General features: G+C 37.1%; 3 protein-coding genes across 3 annotated transcripts; all 3 read right to left on the reverse strand.

The window, feature by feature from the left end:
• Positions 1-3876: 3876 nt before the first annotated feature.
• On the reverse strand, positions 3877-4803 carry LOC133286594 (protein FAR1-RELATED SEQUENCE 5-like). Its single transcript, XM_061484027.1, has one exon. The coding sequence runs from the start codon at positions 4801-4803 to the stop codon at positions 3877-3879; it is 927 nt and encodes a 308-aa protein (XP_061340011.1).
• Positions 4804-4881: 78 nt separating this feature from the next.
• LOC133286595 (protein FAR1-RELATED SEQUENCE 5-like) lies at positions 4882-6114 on the reverse strand. Its single transcript, XM_061484028.1, has one exon. It carries the CDS (start codon positions 6112-6114, stop codon positions 4882-4884), a length of 1233 nt encoding a protein of 410 aa, XP_061340012.1.
• Positions 6115-8688: 2574 nt separating this feature from the next.
• Positions 8689-10801, reverse strand: LOC133286585 (F-box protein SKIP2-like). Its single transcript, XM_061484017.1, has one exon. It carries the CDS (start codon positions 10604-10606, stop codon positions 8981-8983), a length of 1626 nt encoding a protein of 541 aa, XP_061340001.1. The 5' UTR covers positions 10607-10801; the 3' UTR covers positions 8689-8980.
• Between the last annotated feature and the right edge of the window lie 11395 nt (positions 10802-22196).

Genomic DNA, 22196 nt, shown 5'->3' on the forward strand with positions numbered 1-22196 from the left:
CCTTAATTTTAATCAGGTATTTGAGAATTTGACAGTTAGTGGTTTATTTGGCTTTGCTCCAAATTAATTGTGACTCAGATGACTTTTAGAGATCATACAAAAAAATTTAAATAATAAATTGCTTAACATTGATTTATAATGAATTTTTTTTTATTATTGTATTTATGTGTAGTGATAGTATTTCAAAAAAATTATTTTTTTTAGATAAAAAAGGTAGATCGTAGTCCATAGATAGCTACTTGTCCTTCGAAATCTTAAACATATAACTACTAGATAGTACTAGTAGCATATTTGATTTGTTTACATTATAAGAAAAAGTCACTTTAAAAAAAAATCTCCCCTTTAAGAATATTTTAATTAAATTTATAAATTAATTTAAATTTGTACATAGATAACCTATTTTTAGTCTCACTTTTTACAAATTTATAACAAAATCTTTGATAACAAAATGACATATGATTAAATAATAGTTTTAAAAAAAATGTTACAAAAAAGTAAATAACTATATATTTTTTATAACAATAACTACATTTTTTAGATGTTGCCAAAAAAAACAAATAATAATATTTTTAAAAAGTCATAAAAAAGGTAAATTAGCAATTTTTTAAAATGTTACAAAAAAATGTAAATTGGCAATATTTTTTAGTAGATAATTAGCAGTATTTTTAAAATATTAATAGGGATATGATAAAGTGTTATCAAAACTTTTTAGTAACATGAACTTTATACATCATTTGACAAAGGGTTTTATACTTATAATGTTGTAGGAAAAAAAAGTGTGTCCTACAACAAGTACTACGACGTCGTTTTACCCTTTCATTGAAATCCTTTTGTTTTTTTCCTTTCTTCTTCCTGCTAGAAGAGTAACCAAGTTCACCACTGTTTCACCCTGCTATGGTCGCGCTCCACCACCACTGTGCCCTGTCACCGCCGTATCGCCGTGTGCAGCACCGCCACGACGCCCAAATGTAGTTAAAGACAAGGTTATTTGTCATTCTTCATCTCCACAACCAGAAAAAATAAACTAGGGTTGTAAATTCACAAATGCAGCAAATTTACAACACTAGCAGAAAATGCTTTCTTATTTGCTTTCAGAATTCTTGTTGGTTGTAGCTTCAATGGTCTGATTCTAGTCAAAATTGAATACATGCAGGAGCTTCTCTTCTTATAAGGATTTTTAACTTTTTTATCTAGTGCAAATATCTGAAAAGGTTTTTTAGTTGTTATAACTGAAAATTCTCTGAATGATGGTTTCATGTTTATTCAAAATTTCTACAAGAGGATTCTGCCATATATCTAACATGTCTTTAGTTTTTGTAATTTAATGATTTTTCTTACATCATAGTCTGAATCATTTACTTTAAATTGCATATCTATAAATTCCAATAGCTTTAGTGGACAAATTCCACGTTCTATTGGAAATCTGTCATAACTCTAATGGTTAGATTTAGCTAACAACCAGCTTTAAGGGCCAATATCTAATGGCAGCATCTCAGGTCTTGATAAGTTACACCATGTGAAGCATTTGTATGTTAGCTCTCTTGAGAAACTATTGACTTTCCAATTTTTTTTCCAAACATGGTTGGTTGAGTATGTACCAGAATCCATTTAAGTATCTAACAAGCTCACGAGTTAGCATGTTTTTTTCTGTAGAATCACTTATTTTTTCTTTGTTTTTCTGCTGGGTCTTTCTTACTTATCATTTGGGTCCCTTTCTCAATGATGCACAAACACATTGCTGAATTATTAGCTTTATTTTGTAACCTATATATATATTATCTTTTAAATAAGAGTATCTTCATTGTTTCAGCCTTCCAAGTTAAAATATATACCTGTCAAACTGAAAAAGAATTTGGGCAGGCTTTTGGAAAGCAATCAACTCACTGGCAACATTTCGTCTACAATTAGATCCCTACAGAGTGTGGAGGTGCTGTGAGTGTCTAGATTAATCCTCAAACAAATTCATGAATATATATTTCTTTTGAATGATTTTTGCTTTTGGCATTAATATACTATTCATTAAGTGGATCTGTGCCTTCAAACATCAACAATCTTACAAATATTCAAGAGCTGTAAGCATACATAAAGGACATGCCAAACAACATTTAATTTTTTTTATATGTATACAGTTTCTAGAAAAGTGAACTTTGTTGGTTTAAATTTTATGCATTTCAGGTACTTGTCCAATAATAAACTGTCGGGCTCCCTGCCAAGCCTTGTTGGAATGGATGTCCTAAGATACCTGTAATTTGTAAAGCATTTATCGATGATATTGTATTACTATTGTTGTTATATGGTTATATCTATAATGTTGCAGGAAAAAAAAGAAGGAAAAGAAATAAGAAAAGGATATGAAACAGAAACTATTTTGTGTCTTGTTACGAAATTCCTTTGGTAGTTGACGAGAAGTTTAACAGAAATAGAATGGGTTGATTTACGTTTTTTGTTCCTTACAATTGAGAAAGTTGACTTGCCAAGAGTTAAAACTTTTTAAGACTTGGATTGGAGGATTGGAGAAACAATAAATTATCTTTTAAGTTTTCACATATAGCACTTGAATGGAAAATTGAGTTAAAATTTAAAAAAAATTATTAACCTGTGAACTTCAGCCCTGTTTCTTAAGTTTATGATGTCTCTTTTCTTTTTTCTTCTTGCCATACTTTTTTTCACACATATCTGGATGACACATATCTAATTAAAACAAGTACCTATTAACATTACTGCTATTCTCATACTGCTTTTTGTGCCCTCCATTTTGACACCCAGAGAACTACATATACCCAGTCTCTGTCGAGCAAATCTACAAAGAAGTAGACAAACACTGCAATTGAGAATATACAGGGCCTTTCTAATTGTTGTGGTGCAATTGACAGAAGAATTGCAGAACACACATACTGCAGTTGAGAATATACAAACACACATCCTGCTGATTTCTAGTGTATGGCTTGATCATGAGAAGAATTGCAGCAACTGATTTCTAATGTATGGCTTGATCATGAGAAGAATTGCAGCATGGTTTTACTTGACTAAAGAGCAGTGGATAAGGATTGCCAAATCTGGATCATCAAGCAAAGTTTTCATAGATGATTTAGAAACTTGTAATAATTTAATTCCTTTTTTGGGCTAGATATGTATAATGACTTTTGTAATTGTATTACACTATTGCTCATTTTGGGCATAATTGATAACAATTTCAGTTTGAGCAATTATAATTTGAGCAACTCCATTCATTTCTAACTTTGGTATATTACACTTGCTATATGCATTGAAGTTCTTTTGTACAAAACAAAAATCAGCAGTTGACTTTACATTTGATTATCAAATCTATTCTAAGTCACAAAAAACTAATATCACTTTACACTTGATCACAGTGATTGATATACATAAAAAACTTATCCATATACATTTGAAACCCACAGTGCTTCTGGTATTTACTTCGCCAATCAATAATGCCCTACAAAAAGATTGTGAAATTCTTGAATTAACTTGTCCATATACAAATGAAAGCAGCAGTGCCCCAAAATATTTCCTGAAAAATAAGTAAAAAAGTAGTAAGTATTTAAGTACAAACATACATTGAAATGTTCAAGTTAAAAATATAAGGGATAAGCAAGTATTATGTTGAAGTCATCAAAAATATGCTCTTACCAAAATGAAGTCATCAAAAATACGCTCTTACCAAAATAAAACCATGAAAATATGTGCAATCGCTACTATTCTTTTTGCTTCTCTCTTCAAACTTCCATCTACAAATGAAACTTCACAAATTTTTCATCAAGTTTATAGAGAAAATCACAAACACAAATAGAAAATTTAAAAACAAGTACCTTTAGCATCTGACAACTTGTTTTGTTATGACCCTTCCCTTGACAATAACTACAAGTTTTTTTGTTGTTTAGTCGACAACTCCATGCTTGATTTTATTCGTGAAGCAACCTTTGGATGCCCTTTGGTTTTGATTGGTTGAGTGGGATCACGCACATCATTAATGAGTGAAGCTTGTGGAATCATTTGGGTAATTAGTTCATCTTCACCTCTTTTTCTTTTTCTTTCCAACTGTCGTTGCAGAAATTCAGCAACCATAGCATCAAACATTTTAATCTCAAAAATAGAATCTCTTGCTTCAGAAATAGCCATAGTGCACTTCGAATGAATTGACCACAAATACAATGCATTAATTTCATTAGGATTTGTTTCATCATGAATGGATACAAGATTTTCAGCCTTATAGCTTGCATTCATAGTCCATCTAGACAAGATATATTTTTCGGGAAGGGTCATTATTTGTTTCTTCTTCATAATGTATAGAATATGTTTACACAAAATTCCCATAGTCTCAAACTTTGCACACGAACATTGAGCTGTGAAGCATTCTGTCAAATGGTACTTGACAACTGCTAACCATTCTTTTTCAACTTCAGGAGACCCCACCCGGTACGTGATAAGGTTTTTCTCTGTTGCAATCTTTTCATGAAAATAATCAGGTATGGCCGCCTTCCACTCCTTCTTGAAAATTTCAAATAATTTTCTTGTGTACTGTTCTCCAGCTATTGCTTCAATAGGATGATTAGTCTCCAAAACTGCTTTAGTATTTCTAGTTTTGAAATCTTCATCTTCCTTTGCATCCCTCCTAGATTTGATTGCTTTGTCATACTGGATAACAAAATCATTTAACATTGTGTTAGAGTTGACATATCCATCAAAAAATGCATTAATGCTCTCACTTCGGCCACTTGTGGTCATTCCGGCAAAAAATATATCTTTCAAGTATGCTTTTGCCCAATGATGACGTGAAGCATACATGTTAGCCAACCAACTACCTGTTTTAATATCAAATTTAGTTCTCAATACTTCCCATTTGCCTTCAAACTCATCAATGTTTCAACTTTTATACCATGCACGGAAGTCAACATCAAAACTATCCTTAAATTGTGCGCACAGTGCTTGACTATGCTCCATAACATGTTTCTTTATATGCCAAGCACAAAAACGATGTCGTGCTCCTGGAAATATCTTAGCTATTGCTTTTCCCATAGCTTTATCTTGATCAGTGATAATAGCAACATGAGACTTGTCAAACATACATGTCCGAAATTGTTCAAACAACCACGTAAATGTTGCCTCCGTTTCATCTTCTAACAAAGCGGCAGCAAATAAAATTGTTTGCCCATGGTGATTAACCCCCACAAAAGGAGCAAAAGGAAACCTGAACTTGTTTGTTTTGTAAGTCACATCAAAGACAAGGACTTCACCAAAATGAGCATATGCAGTTCTTGACCTACCATCTGCCCAGAATACGCTTCTTAATGTTCCATCTTCTGCCAAATCCATATCAAAATAAAAAGCTCCATCAACCATGGACTTCTTTTGAAAGTGTTTGATGATGCCCTGACATTCTCGCCCCACATTATTCTTTCGCTGGCTAGATATAATACTATTGATTTGAACGGGAGTAAGATTAACCTCTTTGTTCATAGCGCTCACAACCTTTGAGATTTTCGAAGATGTTAAACCCTCTTGATATAGCTTAGAAACAACAGATTTTGTCAAATTCGAGTGTCTCAATTCATTCTGAGAAAGAAACTTCTTCACCTTTGTTGGAATGTTAATCAATGGATGATTGTGTATATCATTGAATTTCTCCACTTTCCATAGGCCATCCACCAACTTTACTTGTAACATTGCCAAACAATTAGTCCTTGTATCCCTTTGCCTTTTGACATTATCAACATCAGCACTTTTATCATGTAGTCTCTTGACACCTTGCTTCGAGCAAACATAATTCCACCTATATATTTGTTTTGTAATTGTACTCTTATTATGGTATTGCTTGCGTATTCCAAATCCCTTGCCTTTTGCATAAGCATAAGCATCTTCTGATGTCTCAAAAACTCTAGTTAAAATTGGGGTCTTGCTTAATTCAGTATCAACATCTTCCACAATTTCGTGTGCATTACCTTCCCTGCATTCACCATCTTTGTTTGCAATGATTTCACTAAGATCATCTTCTCCAAATTCATCCGTGTCTTTTTCCAAATCAACAATATCATCTGCACATACTAAACTTCCACTCATATCAATATCCTCAATAGTTACAATTTGAGAGTGATCCATCATGAAGAAAAATTTAAAATCTGCAAAATATTATAGATTAAGAGTTACCTTGAATTTTGATGCATGAAAAATCGTAAATTTTATACTTTTGTATTATTGTTCCTCGGTTTTACATATGAACAAATAACCTTTTAGTGAAGGTCAATAACAAAATTAAAAATTAAAAACCACCAGGAATGAAATTCACCTTCAACAATAGTGGTCTTCTCTAGCAGTGGTATTTAGCTCCATCAACCAAATTAAAGAGCAAGTTCGGGGGTTGTAAATTTGCTGCTAATGCTCCAATGCCCAACAATAGTGGTCTTCTCTAGCAGTGGTATTTAGTTCATCCCTTGAAAATAAATAAAAAATCATTTCAGTTACTCACAAAATGTTGTCCCATGTCCATATTGCTACTGTGTCTAAATTATTATTAACACTAATTTTATTCCAGCAAAGGACGTCCTGGAGGTTTAGTGTTGACAATAGTAATAAAAGTTTGTTTAGTTCCTTACATTTACTACTCTATTCATCGGAAACCATCCATGGTTCAGCAGGGGGATTGAGTTTATTTCAAAGTTAGACCCCTACCCGTTCTGTTTGCTTCCTAACCTGCTTTCCCTACTATAACCCTTATGTGGTGAATAGAAAATTTATTTCAACCTCAACTAATTTAATGCAAGACATCCAACAGAAAAAATGAGATTCAGTACTAACGAACTTACATTTGGATTTTGCAAGATTTTTTTTTTCTGGTTGTGGAGTTGAAGAATGACACATAACCTTGTCTTTAACTCCGTCTGGGCGTCGGTGGCGGTGCTGATCAGCAGGTGACAGGGCGCGGTGGTGGTGTTGCACGGTGGTGGTGGAGAGCGACCATGGTAGAGAGAAATGGTGGTGAACTGAGTTAGTCTTCTAGCGGGAAGAAGAAAGGAAAAAAATAAAAGGATTTCAATGAAAGGGTAAAACGACGTCGTCGTACCTGTTGTAGGACACACTTTTTTTCCTACAACATTATAAGTATAAAACCCTTTGACAAAATGTTGCTTATACAAATAACAACACTTTTTAAATGTAGCTTAATGTCTTGTAGTGCGAGAATAACCTCAGGTGCTTACAATGTGTAAAGGTCAAAAATGAAAGTTGCGGGGTGGGTATTTTGAGTAAGGGTTATATACATCTGATGTTGCATAACACAGTGCAACTTTCATACTGAGACAGTGGACAGAAGATAGAAAAAAAAAGATGAGGAAAAAAAATAAGTTTAATGTGAAATATTTCATAAGCCCGTTTCTTTATATATATATATATAGGGCTTATTATTTCTGCAGCAGCCGTGGATAACATTCTCTACGGCTGACACAGAAAAGTGGGTCCAACGGCGTTAAAAAAAAAAAAAAAGGTGCCGTATCCTAGGATTCGCATGCGGATCCTGGCTAGTTGTAGGTGCAGCGGCTGCAGAAATTATTTTGTCATATATATATATATATATATATATATAGAGAGAGGTAGGATCCTTTGACACTAGTGTCAAATTTAAAATTTGACACCTCATCTGAGAGCTGTTAGATAAAAAAAGATCAATGGTGTCACATGCTTACAAATCAGAGTCGTTGATCTTTTTTGATCTAACGGCTCTCAGATGAGGTGACAAACTTCAAATTTGACAACCGGTGTCAAAGGATCCTACCTTATATATATATATATATATATATATATATATATATATATATATATATATATATATATATATATATATACTAACTTTAATTATTTTTTTGAGATGAGTCGGCATCCTAGTATTCTCACAAGTTTCAATTCTTTGAACCGGCTATAGAACAAATCCCAAGTAGGGGCATAATCACACATAAAGTTCATCCCCCCCCCCCCCCCCCCCCCCCCCCCCCCCCCCCCCCCCCCCCCCCAAAAAAAAAAAAAAAAAAAAGATGTATATATTGGGAATTAAATCCAGATTTTCTCCTCACTCTATTCGGTCTATGTTGCCAATTGAGACACACCCGTTAGGTTCACAAGCCTCTTTCATGTAACCTTTCTAAATCATTTCTCTTTATGGGCTTTAAGTGTTAACAATTTCATGGAAGATGAAATTAATGAGAAGTATTAATAATTATTAAATTAACTTTTCTTTAGCAATATATGTAGTGATAAATAAAATGAGGGGAGTGCCAGTTAACTAGTAAGTCTAAAAATTCTTACACACTTGTTGTTTTACTTACGTTTAACAATTCTAATTTATGATTATGCCATTATGGTTCCAGCTACCTATCGGTTAAAAAAAGGCAACTCTGACCTCTTGATTCTGCATTGGAAGTTAAAGACTCCAATATTTCGTTGCCAATTAAATCCGTTATTGACTAGCAAGATTTTTATTAGTTTCCACAAAGACTGTGGTTTGATTCTGATCCATAAGAAGTCCATGAAGGTATTTAGATATTAGTTCAGTAAAAAGGAGTTCCCTCGATCACATTGGATACATACCCGCTAAAATTTGTTAAGTATATTCACATTAATATAACACAGAAACCAGTGACAAGGACAGGAAATAGAAAAGTCTCATAAGGCCGAGGCCGAAATTTATAAGAACATGCTGTTGACAAAGAAAATGGTTCCCCACTCCTTCTGAACACTCCACTATGGAACTTCCACGCAAAACAGAAAACCAAAAAGTGGTATCAACCATTAAAACAAAATTGAATAGGACCAGTCAATGAAGGTAATTGGCTACAGGTAGATAACATAATAACAACTGCTATTAGCGATCCCCTCAGTAAAACAAAATTCACTGAGCAACACTTGAGGGAACATGCAACTAAACACAAGACATGTATTGAAAATGGCAAGAATCCAATACCATTCTTACAAAAGATCATGAAAAGTTGCCAGTGGAGATATTATCAATGTTTGCCCACCTTCTTAATGCACAGGGCACAAAACTCCTACCAGCCAAAAATCCAAACTTTGTCCTCAACATTGAGAATCGGTTGTTGTTGTTGTTGTTGTTATTACTACTTGAAGGAGCATCAATATCATCAACCAGGGTTACTTGGGTAGTGTCTATTAGAGGAAACGCTATCGTACTTTCCTGAGCTCCACCCTCACTACCACTGCTGTCCAATGCTTCAACTTCACTGCGATCAAAATTAAACGCCAAAGAACTCCTCCTTTCACGCAACCACTCCACAACTTCACCAGTAACATTTCTGCACTTTCTTACCTTAAGTTTAACCAAATTGGGACAACCCGAAGCAAAAGCTGCAATCCCAACATTAGATACAGGGCAACCCTTAATGCATAGCTTCTTGAGTGCCACACATTTGGCAGCAATGCACTCAATCTCTGCATCACCAACTGTGGTAATCCCACAAAGAGCGAATCTTTCCAAACTTTGGCAAGAGGAAGCAATTGCTGCTAAGCTCAAAGAAGTAGGATACATAGCAATCAACACAAGCTCTTGCAAATTAGGACACTGTTTAGCAATAGAAACCAAACCATCATCACCAATCCTGTTAGTCCTCCATCCATCAATGTGAAGCTTTTTCAACATCTTGCAGCGTTCAGCAACATCAGAAACCCCCAAATCTGAACACTCTGGAGTTTTCACAAGGTGCAAAGTCTCCAAACTCAAACACTTGGATATCCCTGCGAGACCCATATCACTAACCTGAACCTTCTCTAGATGAATTTCAACCAACCCAGAGTTCAACTTTCCAACCATCTCAAGAGTCATATCCCAATCGCCCAAACATCGAATCAGCTTCAAAGTTCGAAGCTTTTTCGAACCAATTATGAGTGGCGCAAAGCTTTGGCCATTAACAAGCTCCTTAAGGCAAATAGATTTCAATGATGAAGAAGAAGAAGAAGCCACGGCAGGACCCATTAATTCAGTGACGCCATCTTCAACCCCTCGAAGCCTCTTCACAGAGAGTTCTTCGAGAACCGTGCAGTGATCGATGGCGGCGTAAACACCCTTGGCTCCGAACGTGCACGACCCACATGAAAGCTTCTTCAGATTCTTGCAATTCTTCCCAAGACCCGCCATTCCGATCTCCGTGACCTCCCTGCACCCTCGAAGCTTGAGCCTCACGAGGCTCTTGCAACGGAGCGAGATCAGAATCAAAGCGTCGTCGTTTATGCTGGTTGACCTACGGTCACATCGCAGGGCGAGTTTCGTGACCGAGTCGAACCGAGCGAACAGCGAAGGAACGAAGTCCAGAACCTCCGCCTGAGCATTCAGGGAAAGCCGGTGGCGGCTCTCGCCGTCGACTCTCAGCCACCGCCTGCATACGACGGAGCAGCTTTTCCGATCGGTGGAGCCCAGAAACTGAAAGATTCCGGCCAAGCACTCGTCAGGGATATCTGAAGTGTAGTCGCGGCCAGTGATGGAGTCATCGGAAATATCAGCATCGCCGTAACCGAATCGGTTGGTGTTTAAGAAAATCTCCCGGCGATTTCGGTCCGGCGACGATACAGCGGAAGACGGTGACTGTCCCATTTGGGAAAAAAAAATAAAAAATAAAACGACGTGACGTTTTGCGAGTTTATCTATCAATAAAAGCAATTAGAACAGAATACGCGGATGGAACGATGAAGTTTGAGATACATATACATAGGTTTCAATGTTTCACCCGTCAAAGGGTTGAAGCGCGTGTCGTCGCCGCAACCACCGTCGAGGATGTTACCGTACGGTTTCGTGCATCGTAGTCAGGTACGCGCTAATGTGTAATGAGCTTGCTTGCGTGTGATGTTGGGCATTCGGTACCGCTGAGAATGATGACTTTGATTGGACCCAGCTAACAACCAAATTGCATATATAAATATAAATTTTTTATTTTATTTATTTTAATTTCGTAATTTAAATTTATTTGGCCTTGTTGATGATGTTTCTTCTTATTTGTTTAGTAGATTAAGACGATGTTTCTTCTTGTTCCGTGTAGGAAATGACAAGTGTATCTGCTTTTGGTGGGGACCACGTGTGAACTCTTCGGTGTTCGAATTAATTTATTTATAACAATAATACTCCTACGTAACATAATCGTACTAAATAAAAAATAATAGCACTCATTTTTTAACAATAATACTGTGGCTTGTTCCAAGAACGAGGACAGTTACGACTTTAAGATGTTGATGAATCCTGAATGATGACAATGAAAGCGGAAACTTTGACTTGGACCTGGTCCTGGAGGTGCTTTACTTTTAGGGTGTTGTCATTTTAGACGTTTAGCTACGTTTTATTTTTCAGACTTTGGAAAAGAAAAGTGAGGTACTTTTGTTCTCTTTTCCTTTTACTTTTTGTCTTTTGTTTTTAAATTATTAGTGTGATTTTTTTACGTCGTTATGTATTTTTTGCTCGATTCTCTTAAAATTATTTCTGTTTTGTCTGAACAAAATGTTATCATTCTTTTTATTTGAAATTTTAAATGAGTGTGTAATTTTTATAAAATTTATTGTGAAAACTTACATTATTGTGCAAGGATTATTGGACCGTCTCTATAAAGGTCAAGTTACTAACATTTGGATTGTCGTGTCTTGTCAAATATGTTAAGCGCGTAAATCAACTGAGTTTATTGATGACTTAATCGTGTTTAACTCATCAAGTTCGCAAATAGTTAAGGTATTAAAGTCGAAACTCAACATCAACATTTTTTAATTAATTAAATGAACTAAAACATAATAATATTCACTTAAGTGCAATTCAGTCATATATGGATCCCTTAAAACATTCAAAGTGGGTACCAGAACTAAAGAGTCCCTTTGCAGTTTGCAGCATCTTGTGATTACGTTTTCTGAGTCCAACATGAAGTCTTCTTTATATATATATATATATATAAACATGTATCCTTACCATAAATGATTCTGTTCGAAACAAGTCTAGAATTAAGTTTTAAATTCTTCCTAAAAATAATATTGAAAATGATTGAATACATATTCTTACTCTCACATGTTCAGCTTTCATACTCCAACTAAGCTTTTATCATTTAGTGAAGTTTTTTTCTTAAAATAACACTACATATACATTAATCTTTTTTTGGTGTAACAGATATACATTATTTAAGATATTAATGATAGTCACATAATTAAAATTATAAAAAGAAATTATATTATTTATTGGCTTTACCACCTTTTGATTTAATAGCTAATTAATCATTTAGAAGCATATATACATGTATTATATAAAACAATGTATTTATGTTTATTATTTACACTTTTTAGATTCTTTTTTGCTACGTTATTACAAACTATATATACAAGTACTTCGGTAGAATAAGATGATAAGTGATCAACACCCTGGTTTGAAAAATAAAAAGGAAAAGAAAAACAAAATTCCATTTCTCTTAGTAAATTCTTCAATTACATGACTAGGCTAAAATCCAAAATAGTAGCTATGAAGATTTAGAAAGAAAGAAAAAAATCAGAGGCCAGAAAACATAAGACTCTGCTAATTTATAAAATGAATCCTAAAAATAGAATCTCCCGAGTCTTGATTTCGCACTGCACAAATCAAGCAAAATGGTGCTCCACATTGCGTTTTTCTAATTCAACGGGATTCATTATTCAATGTTTGACCAAATACATTATTCATCCAAACGGGCGCTCGTTAGGGGTGTAAATGGGCTAGGCCGGCCTACAGGGGCCTACGACCTAACCTATATTAGGTAAGGCTTGACCTATTATAAATAGTAAAATATAATAGGCTTAGGCTTTTAAAAAAACCTATTTAAAAAATAGGTTATAGGCTTTTTTGTACATGTCGGGCCTATAAGCTTACAGGCCGGCCTATATCATATTATTTATTTAAAATATAATAAATAAAATTATTATTTAATAATTTTGAATAATAAAATATATTATTTTAGTTATTTATTTAATTGTTTAATGTTTAATAGGCTTAAACAGGCTAACAGGCCTAGGCCAGAGCTTTTATTTTTTGAATATAGGTCAGGTTAAACTTGTAATTTGGAGCCTACACAGGTTAATAGGTCATACCATAACCAATGTTTTTTACACAGGCTTGGCCTATTTAAGCCAAAGTCTAGCCTAGCCCATTTACAACCCTAGTGCTCGTGATCTCTATATGGAAAATATTTTCAGTGTTACGATACTGAGCACTTTAAATACGATGAAAATAACTTATTCACACTACTTTTATTTTTATGATTATTTTCTTTATATTATAATTTTTTTCCTTTTTTATGTGACCTTTTCTTCTTATGTTTTTGTCTTGTGTAAAGAAGCGTCAAACGTGCACCAAGTAAACGTAAGATGGTTCGGTGCGATGAGTTTTCAACAGTTAATTAGTTTAAAAAATAAGTCAAAGGCCATCAACATTAACCTAGAACCTGTTGAATACGTCATCGCTTAAAATTGAATAATTAACCTAGATTGGTGGTGTTGTGCAAGGCTTCATTTGAGGTTCTAAAATGTTTTTTTTAATAGGAAGTTAAGTTCTCTAGCTATCACTTAACTCTCTTCCAGATCCAACTCTTCAAGATAAATTTGGGTGCTCCGAGATCACCACTCGCTCTCTTCGCACAAATGTGGACGGAAAAAAGAAACAAAAAAATATGAATAAAAGAAAAAGAAAAATTCTCTCTTTACAAGAGGAATCACCAAATTTTTCAGTAGATCGCTTTAGATTTTTTCCAACTCTTTCTTATCATAACCCATATTTGGCGTTCTCCAAGCATGGGTTCGATTTTCTTCGGCCTTCAGTTATTTCATTTAACAGACAAATGTTCCTTTACTTTTGGTTCTCTAGGGTTGCTTTGCATGCGTTTTATTCTTTTTGGGATTTACTGGGCTTAACCTATGTTTGTCTTCTTGGGCTTATGATAATGGGTCTAGTTCTTTTCTTAACGAAAAAACTCATTCTTTTCTTTTGAAAGGTTAATGTAACTTTTAGGCTTGGATAGAATAAGCCAGTTTGTAAGAGTTTAGGGTTTAGAGAAATGGGGACTGGAGAGAAAACAGTGAGAAGTCTAGAGAAGAACCCTCGTGGGATAAGGAGGATTCCAGAGCGCGTAGTGTGAAAAAGCCTAAAGGAGACAATGGTCTTGTGGATACAGATATGGATGATAATATGGTGGAGAAAGAAACGCTTCAGGAGGAGGACAATCCTTTGTCTCAGAAGATTCAGGAGTTGCATAACAAGGGAAACCTGGGTGGCAAAGGAAGGAAGATGGTGTCTTACAGGGACAAGGTGTTGTGCCTTAATGGTGAGGGCAATGCGTCAGATGAAGAGGAGGAGGACTGGATAGCAGTCCGAAGAAAGGAAGAAGAGGAAGAGGACATGCCTGATGAGGTGAGGTTAGGTAAGGAAAATGACCCTCTATGCCCAACGTATGTCTTCTCCAAGAAGCAACACAAGGAAGATTGTAGGAAGTGGAGGAATGCTCTGATCATCAAACTTATGGGGAAGAAACTAGCATCAAGGTTCCTGATGGAAAAACTACAAAGGTTGTGGAACCTAGTGGGGACATATGAGCTGGCGGATTCGGACAATGGCCACTTCTCTTAAACTTTAAAGAAGAAAAGGACTATATACATGTTTTGCATGAAGGACCTTGGATCGTTGCTGACCACTATGTAATAGTTTAGAGGTGGAGATCGTTCTTTAACCCATACAATGAGTAGGTTAGGAAGCTAGCGGTCTGATTGAGGATCCCTGGGCTACCAACGGAGTTCTATACAATGCAGCACCTCTGGAGGATCGGGAATATGCTAGGAAGAACCCTCAAAGTGGATAAAACTTCCTTGAGAAGGGTGGAACGCATGGAAGGGGAGATCACAGACAAGGCTAGGTTTGCCAGGATATGTGTTGAAGTGGACCTAAAAAGAAGTTTTGTGTCAAGATTCAAGATCTGGGATTTCATTCAGCAGGAATTCGTATATCTCAATGTGGGGTATGAAAGGCTACACATGATATGTTTCGCATGTGGACGCTATGGCCATAAAAAGGAAGCCTGCAATGGGGGGCTCGACTATTCTAAGGAAGCACCAACCCCTGGTGGGAAGCATACGTCAGAGCAAGGAGGAAACATCGGAGATGGCCAAGCCTCTAAGGAGGTGGGTGCAAAGGATGCTATGATGACCGAGGAAAAAGGAGAAAGAGACTCAGGATGCTTTTGGAGTATGGATGGTGGTTAAGAGGAAAGGGTGTAAAACAACTGGAGCAACCCAAGTAACCAGGAAAAAAGAGATGGAGAATGGCTCCACGGCCGTCGCGAACAATATCCGCAGTGGTGGTACCACCGCCGATGGTGCAAGAATCGAGGGAAATACCTTACACCAGAATAGGGATACAGAAGGAGGGTCAAAGGGGTTCAGCAACCAGAACGTAGGGGTACAGAAGAAAAATATCAAAGGTAATATGTCTAAGTTGACTCCGCGAGAGAGACAACAGCACAATCACCAGAAGGGAAAAACCTTGTAGTGAGATAGGATAAGAGAAGAGGATACAGAACTAAACATGCGTAAAGTGGAGCAAAAAGGACATGTGAACTCTTGAAAGGATGACACAAGGCATACTGTCACTTTTGGGGATGTGGGGCCCAACTTGGGTAACATGCAAATAGCAATTGCCCATGCAGAAGGTTCTACGTCCAATGTATCATCTTGCGCAGAGGAAAATGTAGAGCCTCAGACCCCTGGGGCGGACAAAAAGCCTCTAGATGATATTGAATTGATGAGGAGATACACCCAGGCTAACCCTGACGCGGCCCGTATGGCAGACAAGGCCTTGTTGTCAGGGAATCTATATCTGTGTTGATGGGCTCTGGGCTCGTAATTTACCTCTCTCTTTTGATGGTTATTATGAATATATGCACTTGGAATTGCGTGAGGTGCTAATAAGAGGGGTTTTTGTCATCTTATTAGAGATATGATTAAGAAATATAACATAAAAGTTCTTGTGCTCACTGAGCTGCGCATTAGTGGCATGGATGCTGATAGGAAAATAAAACAAATAGGTTTTAGCGACCATTTTAAGCAAGACGCTCGTGGGTTTGCTGCTGAAATATGGGTCATGTGAGACAAGACGGAGGCTGACATCTCCTTGTTAGTGTCTCATATCCAATTCATACATGTAAACATCAAATGGACTGCCGATAATATGGAAGAGGTGGCCTCCTTCACCTATGGCAGTCCAAGAATGATTGGTAAAAGGCTGTTATGGGAAGAACTCAACAGGATCAGTGAGGATGTGAGAAAACCATGGCTGGCAATGGGTGACTTCAATGCGATTAGTCAAAGGCATGAGAAGCATGGGGGTGGTAAGGCTTGTCAGGGAAGTATGCGAGAGTTCAACGAATGTTTGAACCACTGCGATCTCTCAGATACTGGATTTGGAGGTCCCTCCTTCACTTGGAAGCGTGGAAGGCTTGTGGAGCGTTTGGATAGGATGGTTGCAAACCCCACTTGGGTGATGACTTTTCCCCAATGTTCGTTTTACACTTACCTTATTTTGGCTCGGACCATAGACCTATTCTGCTGTGGGATGGACCGCGTAACAACCACGAGGGGAGGCGTCATCCTTTTAAGTTTCTTGCGTCATGGCTCCTTTGTGAGGGCTTTGATGAGATAGTCAGGAAATGCTAGAGTAGGGACACTACGTGGGATGTTGGCAGCAAGATGTTTCAACATGAAGCTGCCAAGTGGCACCAGACTACTTATAAGAAAATCATTAATCAGAAGCACCGTTTGATTGCTCGTATCGAGGGCATTGATACACGGCTGAACAGCCATTACAATAGTGCTCTTGAAGGTCTATATAATAGTTTGTGGGCTGAACTCAACAATATATGTATTAAGGAAAGGATCAATTGGTCCCAAAGGTCTAGATGCAGGTGGATAAAGGATGGGGATAGGAATACTAGATTCCACCATACGTCAGTAGTAGTGAGAAGAAGAAGGAACAAGATTCTCACGTTGAAGGATAAGGAGAATCGGTGGATTACTAATCCAGTGAGCTAAAAGCTATGGCAGCTGGTTATTTCGAGAACCTCTTAAAAGGTGATGGTGTTATCCTAACTCTCTTTCCTATAAGGGCCTGTTTCCCGGAAGTTAATAGCATTTCCTTCTCCCACATGCATTACATTCTGTCTCGAGAAGAAATAAGGTGTGTAATTTTTAGCATGGATGGTTACAAGGCTCCGGGTCCAGATGGTCTCCACGATATCTTCCATCAGACTCAATGGCATGCGATGGGGAACTCAATGGTCAAACTGGTGCAGGAGATCTTCCATAACCCAAAGAAGATCAGGCAGATTAATCAAGCCCATATTTTCCTTATACACAAAGAGGAAAATCCTGACTCCATCAAGAAGCTTAGACCAATTAGTTTATGCAACGTAGCCTTTAAAGCTATCTCCAAAATTTTGGCTAATCGATTGAGGCCACACCTTGATAATGCCAAATCAATGTAGCTTCATTAAAGGGAGGCATAGCAGTGACAATATAATGATAGGTCAAGAGATTATGCATTCGATGAAGAGTAAGAAAGGGAAGATTGGGTGGATGGTTATAAAGGTTGATCTTGAAAAGGCCTATGACAAAGTTAATTGGTGTTTTCTGCGTTAAACACTTGAGGAGGCATGAGTGAACCACAGTGTTGTGGAACTCATTATGGAAGGTGTGTCATCAACGTCCATGAGTGTTCTATAGGAAAGCGGTACTACTAAAGAATTCTCTCCGAGTAGAGGGATCAGATAGGGAGATCCTTTGTCTCCTTATCTGTTCGTGTTATGTATTGAGCGCCTAGCTCATCTGATCCTTGAAGCTACAACCCAGAAGAGGTGGAAACCAATCGTTCTGAAAAGAAAAGGTCCTCCTATTACTCACTTGTTTTTCGCTCATGATCTGTTGTTGTTCGCCGAAGCCTCCCTGGATCAGGCTAAGATCATTAGCGACGTGTTGAAGTGTTTCTGTGAGGCTTCGGGCCAAAGAGTGAGCGCAGATAAGACTAGGATTTTCTTCTCTAGAAACGTAAATCATAATAGATCTATGAAAATTACCCAAGAGATGAACTTCATTGTTGCCTCAGACTTGGGCAAGTACCTTGGGATACCTTTGATGAATGATAAAGTGAGACCGTTGCACTTCCGCTATATCATGGACAGAATCTACAAGAAGCTCAGTAGCTGGAAGAAGAATTTCCTGTCTTTTGCGGGGAGAACCACGTTGTTTCAATCGGTTATCTCGGCTACACCTTCCCATACAATGTAGTCTTGTTATCTCTCTGCTACTTCCTGCGGGAGCATCGAAAGGAAAGCTAGAGATTTTCTGTGGGGATCCACTTCTGAGAAGAGGAAGATACACTTAGTGGCTTGGGATAGAATCTGCCAACCTAAGAAAAATGGAGGTATTGGGCTGAGGAGGATAAAGGAGACCAACCATGCCTTTCTTATGAAGCTGGGACATGAGATGCTTACCAAGAGAAATAGTTTATGGGTCTAAGTGCTAAGGAATAAGTATGGGGTGGAAGAGAATATAATCCCTGCTTTGAAAACCACTGCCAATGCGTCAAATCTCTGGAGGGGTATCATGCATGTATGGCCGAAAGTTGTCCAGGGGTCTCTGGTGCAGCTGGGTAATGGCATTCAAACTAGCTTTTGGAGGGATAATTGGCTGCCTTGCAACAATATGGTGACAAGAAAGGAGGCGGTTACTATAGCAGAGGAGTGTTTGAATTGGTCTGTGAGCATGGTGGTAAATTCTCAAGGTCATTGGTACTGGAGGGTGCTGAATCAGGTCGTGGATCAGGAAACTTGTGGTCTTATCGCTAACATCATGCCTCCTATCCCAAGTAATGGATCTGACATAGTTATCTGGGGTCTCACTAACGATGGTTCGTTCTCCATCAAAACAGCTTATAATATGATCACGGAGCAAATAGAGCAGGAAAGGTTGGAAAAATGGGACGTCGGATGGTCAGGGAAAGGACCAAAAAAAATCCAAACGTTCTTATGGATGTCTCATAATAATTATTTGCTAACCAATTCCAAGAGGTAGGCGAGACATCTTTCGGATACCGACTCTTGCCCTAAATGCAGTGTTCTTGGTGAGGAAATATGTATTTAAGTTGCTCTTTTATGACTCAATTCTTATCAATTTTAACACAGAAAATCACACTTGCCAGAGACACATCAAACCATTCCCAGATTTAAACGTTGTTGTCCCCAGCAATGTACAAGACTCAATCCAGGAAGTATTTAATTAATCCAACATAACATTCCAGAGATACTCTCAGACAGAATATGCTATGCATGCCTGACTCAACATCATAAACTCCCAATAATGTCATCAGCTTCTTAAAGATGCAAGTCTACATTGATTACCCCTCACACAGATAATAATAATATTCACTCAATACTCAGTGTTTAAGGGTATTATGAGCACTCAATTACTCAAAGCTATAACACTACCATAGGCTTGATCATATTCTCAAAAATTCTTAAAAATGAAGAATCAAACACATGCATCAATTGATCAAAAGGACTTCACAGGTTGTAACTTGGCTGGGGTAACAATTAGGAAAATATGGATAGTAGCTCAAACAACAATGAGATTGAAAAACTAAATTTATTTCACTTTAACACATTCAACTCAATGATTTTGCTCCACTAACATTCTCACAGAATTTCGGGAATTAATTCCTTCCAGCCATCTTTTACTCTTTTCCTTTTTCTTGTTTTCTTTTCTTCTTCTTTTCTCCTTTTTAATTTTTCCTTTTTTTTTTATAAGGGCATAGATGAATTTTTTATCCCTTAATTACTTGACATTTGTGGAGCTTACCTCAATTTCTTTATTTTATTTTTAACACATTCAGTGATTCAATCTCACTCAAGGTAAGTCACATGGACATAGGCTAAGCCATAAATCAGGCACAGGTCATTTATCAACAAATAAGTTCAGGCTCAAAGGGGCTAGCAAGGGAAAATTTCATACAGGTGGGCTATTTTGACAATAAGCTAATAAGAACAAAATGTCTTTATCATATCAATCAATGCATGCATAACAGAGAAACAGATCAAGTTCTAGAGTATTACAACAGTGAGGCCTCTCAACAAAAATTTCAGTGTTTAGGCTCAAACCTCACAGTTATGGTATCAATGCAGACTTAAGAAAATTGACCTCAGACTTATCAGAATTTCACAATATTAATTCAGACAAACGAGCAATCATGCAATCCAATTATGCCTATGCAATGTCATGCCAGAAAGTCATACAATATATTCCAAGAATTCAGTCAAGCACATTAACTATATAAGCACATTTAAACCTGAGAATTGCTTGAAACATTTTTTTTTTAAGATATAGCACACAAAATAACTACAAAAATAACTAAGGAAATTAAAAGAGTTAGAAAATCACCCCTGATAGAAGAATTGCAGTTCTAAGATGCAAGCCTACCATTCCCAGATTTAGAGAATTGTTGTCCTCAGCAATAATTAGATCACAAGAAGGAAGAAAAACCTGCACAATAGAACAAACAGTGGCATATAGAAGAAACTATAATGCGCACATTAAAACATAAGAGAAAAATATACTAACACAAAGTAACTAAAAAAAAATACGAAACAGAAAAATAAACTAATATACAAGATCTCCATCAGTAAGGAGATATACTCAACCCTCCATGTCATCCCCCTCAGCAGCGTGGGATGACTCGGCAAATGGAGGATCTGGTGGTACTGGATACCTTGGTGTATGAGACCACCATTCCCAGATTTGTTCCAAACCATGAAGCCATGTTAAGAACTCTTTGAAGCTTTGGTTTTTCTGAGAGATAGAGTCTCGGTGTCTCTTGTCAAACTTCAGCTCTCGGTGTCTCTTCCAACTCGTATCAAAGAGTTTCACCACTTCCTTTCTCAGTACCTTCTTCCGTATAGGATGACGCTTCCCTTGGGGTTTTCTCCCATGTTTATCATCATCTTCATTGAGAATTTTGTTGGTATGGGAAAAGGGATCTTTATTTTTCAATTCAGTTTCCTCTTCCTTCAGTGCTTCAATCACCGCCTCCTTATTACCCAAGAAGACATTTTTTTGAGGTTGAGGAAGCTCCTTCAAATCCACCTTCATGGCACCATCTTCCTTGGCATCATCCGCTACACTTCGTTTTTCCTTTAAGACTTCAAGACTAAAACAATCGTCTTTGTGAGAAGACTGTTTTAGAGAATCAAAGACATTGATGGTAACGATCTCATCATTCATCCTTAACTCAAGCTTTCCATTTTCAACATCAATCATGGCCCGAGCAGTGGCAAATAAAGGTCTACCCAGCAAAAGAGGCATCTCAGCTCCCCCTTCCATGTCCAACACTACAAAATCAGCAGGAAAGATGAACTTGTCCACCTTTACAAGAACATCTTCAATAATATCACTAGGTTTCCTCAAAGACTTATCAGCAAGTTGAAGAGATGCCAAAGTGGGCTTCAACTCAGTGATCCCCAAGGATTTACAAACAGAAAGGGGCATCAAATTAATGCTAGCCCCAAGATCGCATAATGCTCTGCCAATTTTTGTGTCCCCAATTTCAATAGGAATTTTGAAACTCCCTAGATCACTGAGTTTGGGTGGGAACTTCTTCTGTATGATGGCACTACACTCCTCAGTGAGTGTTACAGTTTGGCATTCCTGCAGCTTATGCTTTCTTGATAACAAGTCCTTCATGAACTTGACATAATTGGACATGCAAGCCAGATCTTCAGCAAAGGGAATGTTGATATGCAATTTCTTGAATATATCCAGAAATCTTTCATAATGCTGTTTTTGAGCATCTTTCTTAAACCTTTCTGGATAAGGTGTCATTGCCCTCACATATTCTGGTTTCAGTTCAAACTTCTTCTTTGCAACTGGCGTTTCCACTTCAGCAGGTTTTTCAATTTCTTTTTCTTTTTCTGGCTCACCTGCAGTATCCAGCTTCTTTTCAGTTTCCACATTTATTCTCGGCTTTTCTGGAGCTGCTACCACTTTACCACTTCTAGTGGTGACAAACGTACAATCTCCCTTGGATTGGTGACTGTGTTACTAGGGAAATTACGTGGAGTTCTATCAGCGACTTGCTTGGCCAGCTAGCCAATTTGACT

The sequence above is a fragment of the Gastrolobium bilobum genome, unplaced genomic scaffold (genome assembly GCF_033153095.1).
Source record: "Gastrolobium bilobum isolate Gb01-03AN ecotype WA unplaced genomic scaffold, APGP_CSIRO_Gbil_v1 utg6309, whole genome shotgun sequence".
In the NCBI taxonomy this organism is placed as follows: Eukaryota; Viridiplantae; Streptophyta; class Magnoliopsida; order Fabales; family Fabaceae; genus Gastrolobium; species Gastrolobium bilobum.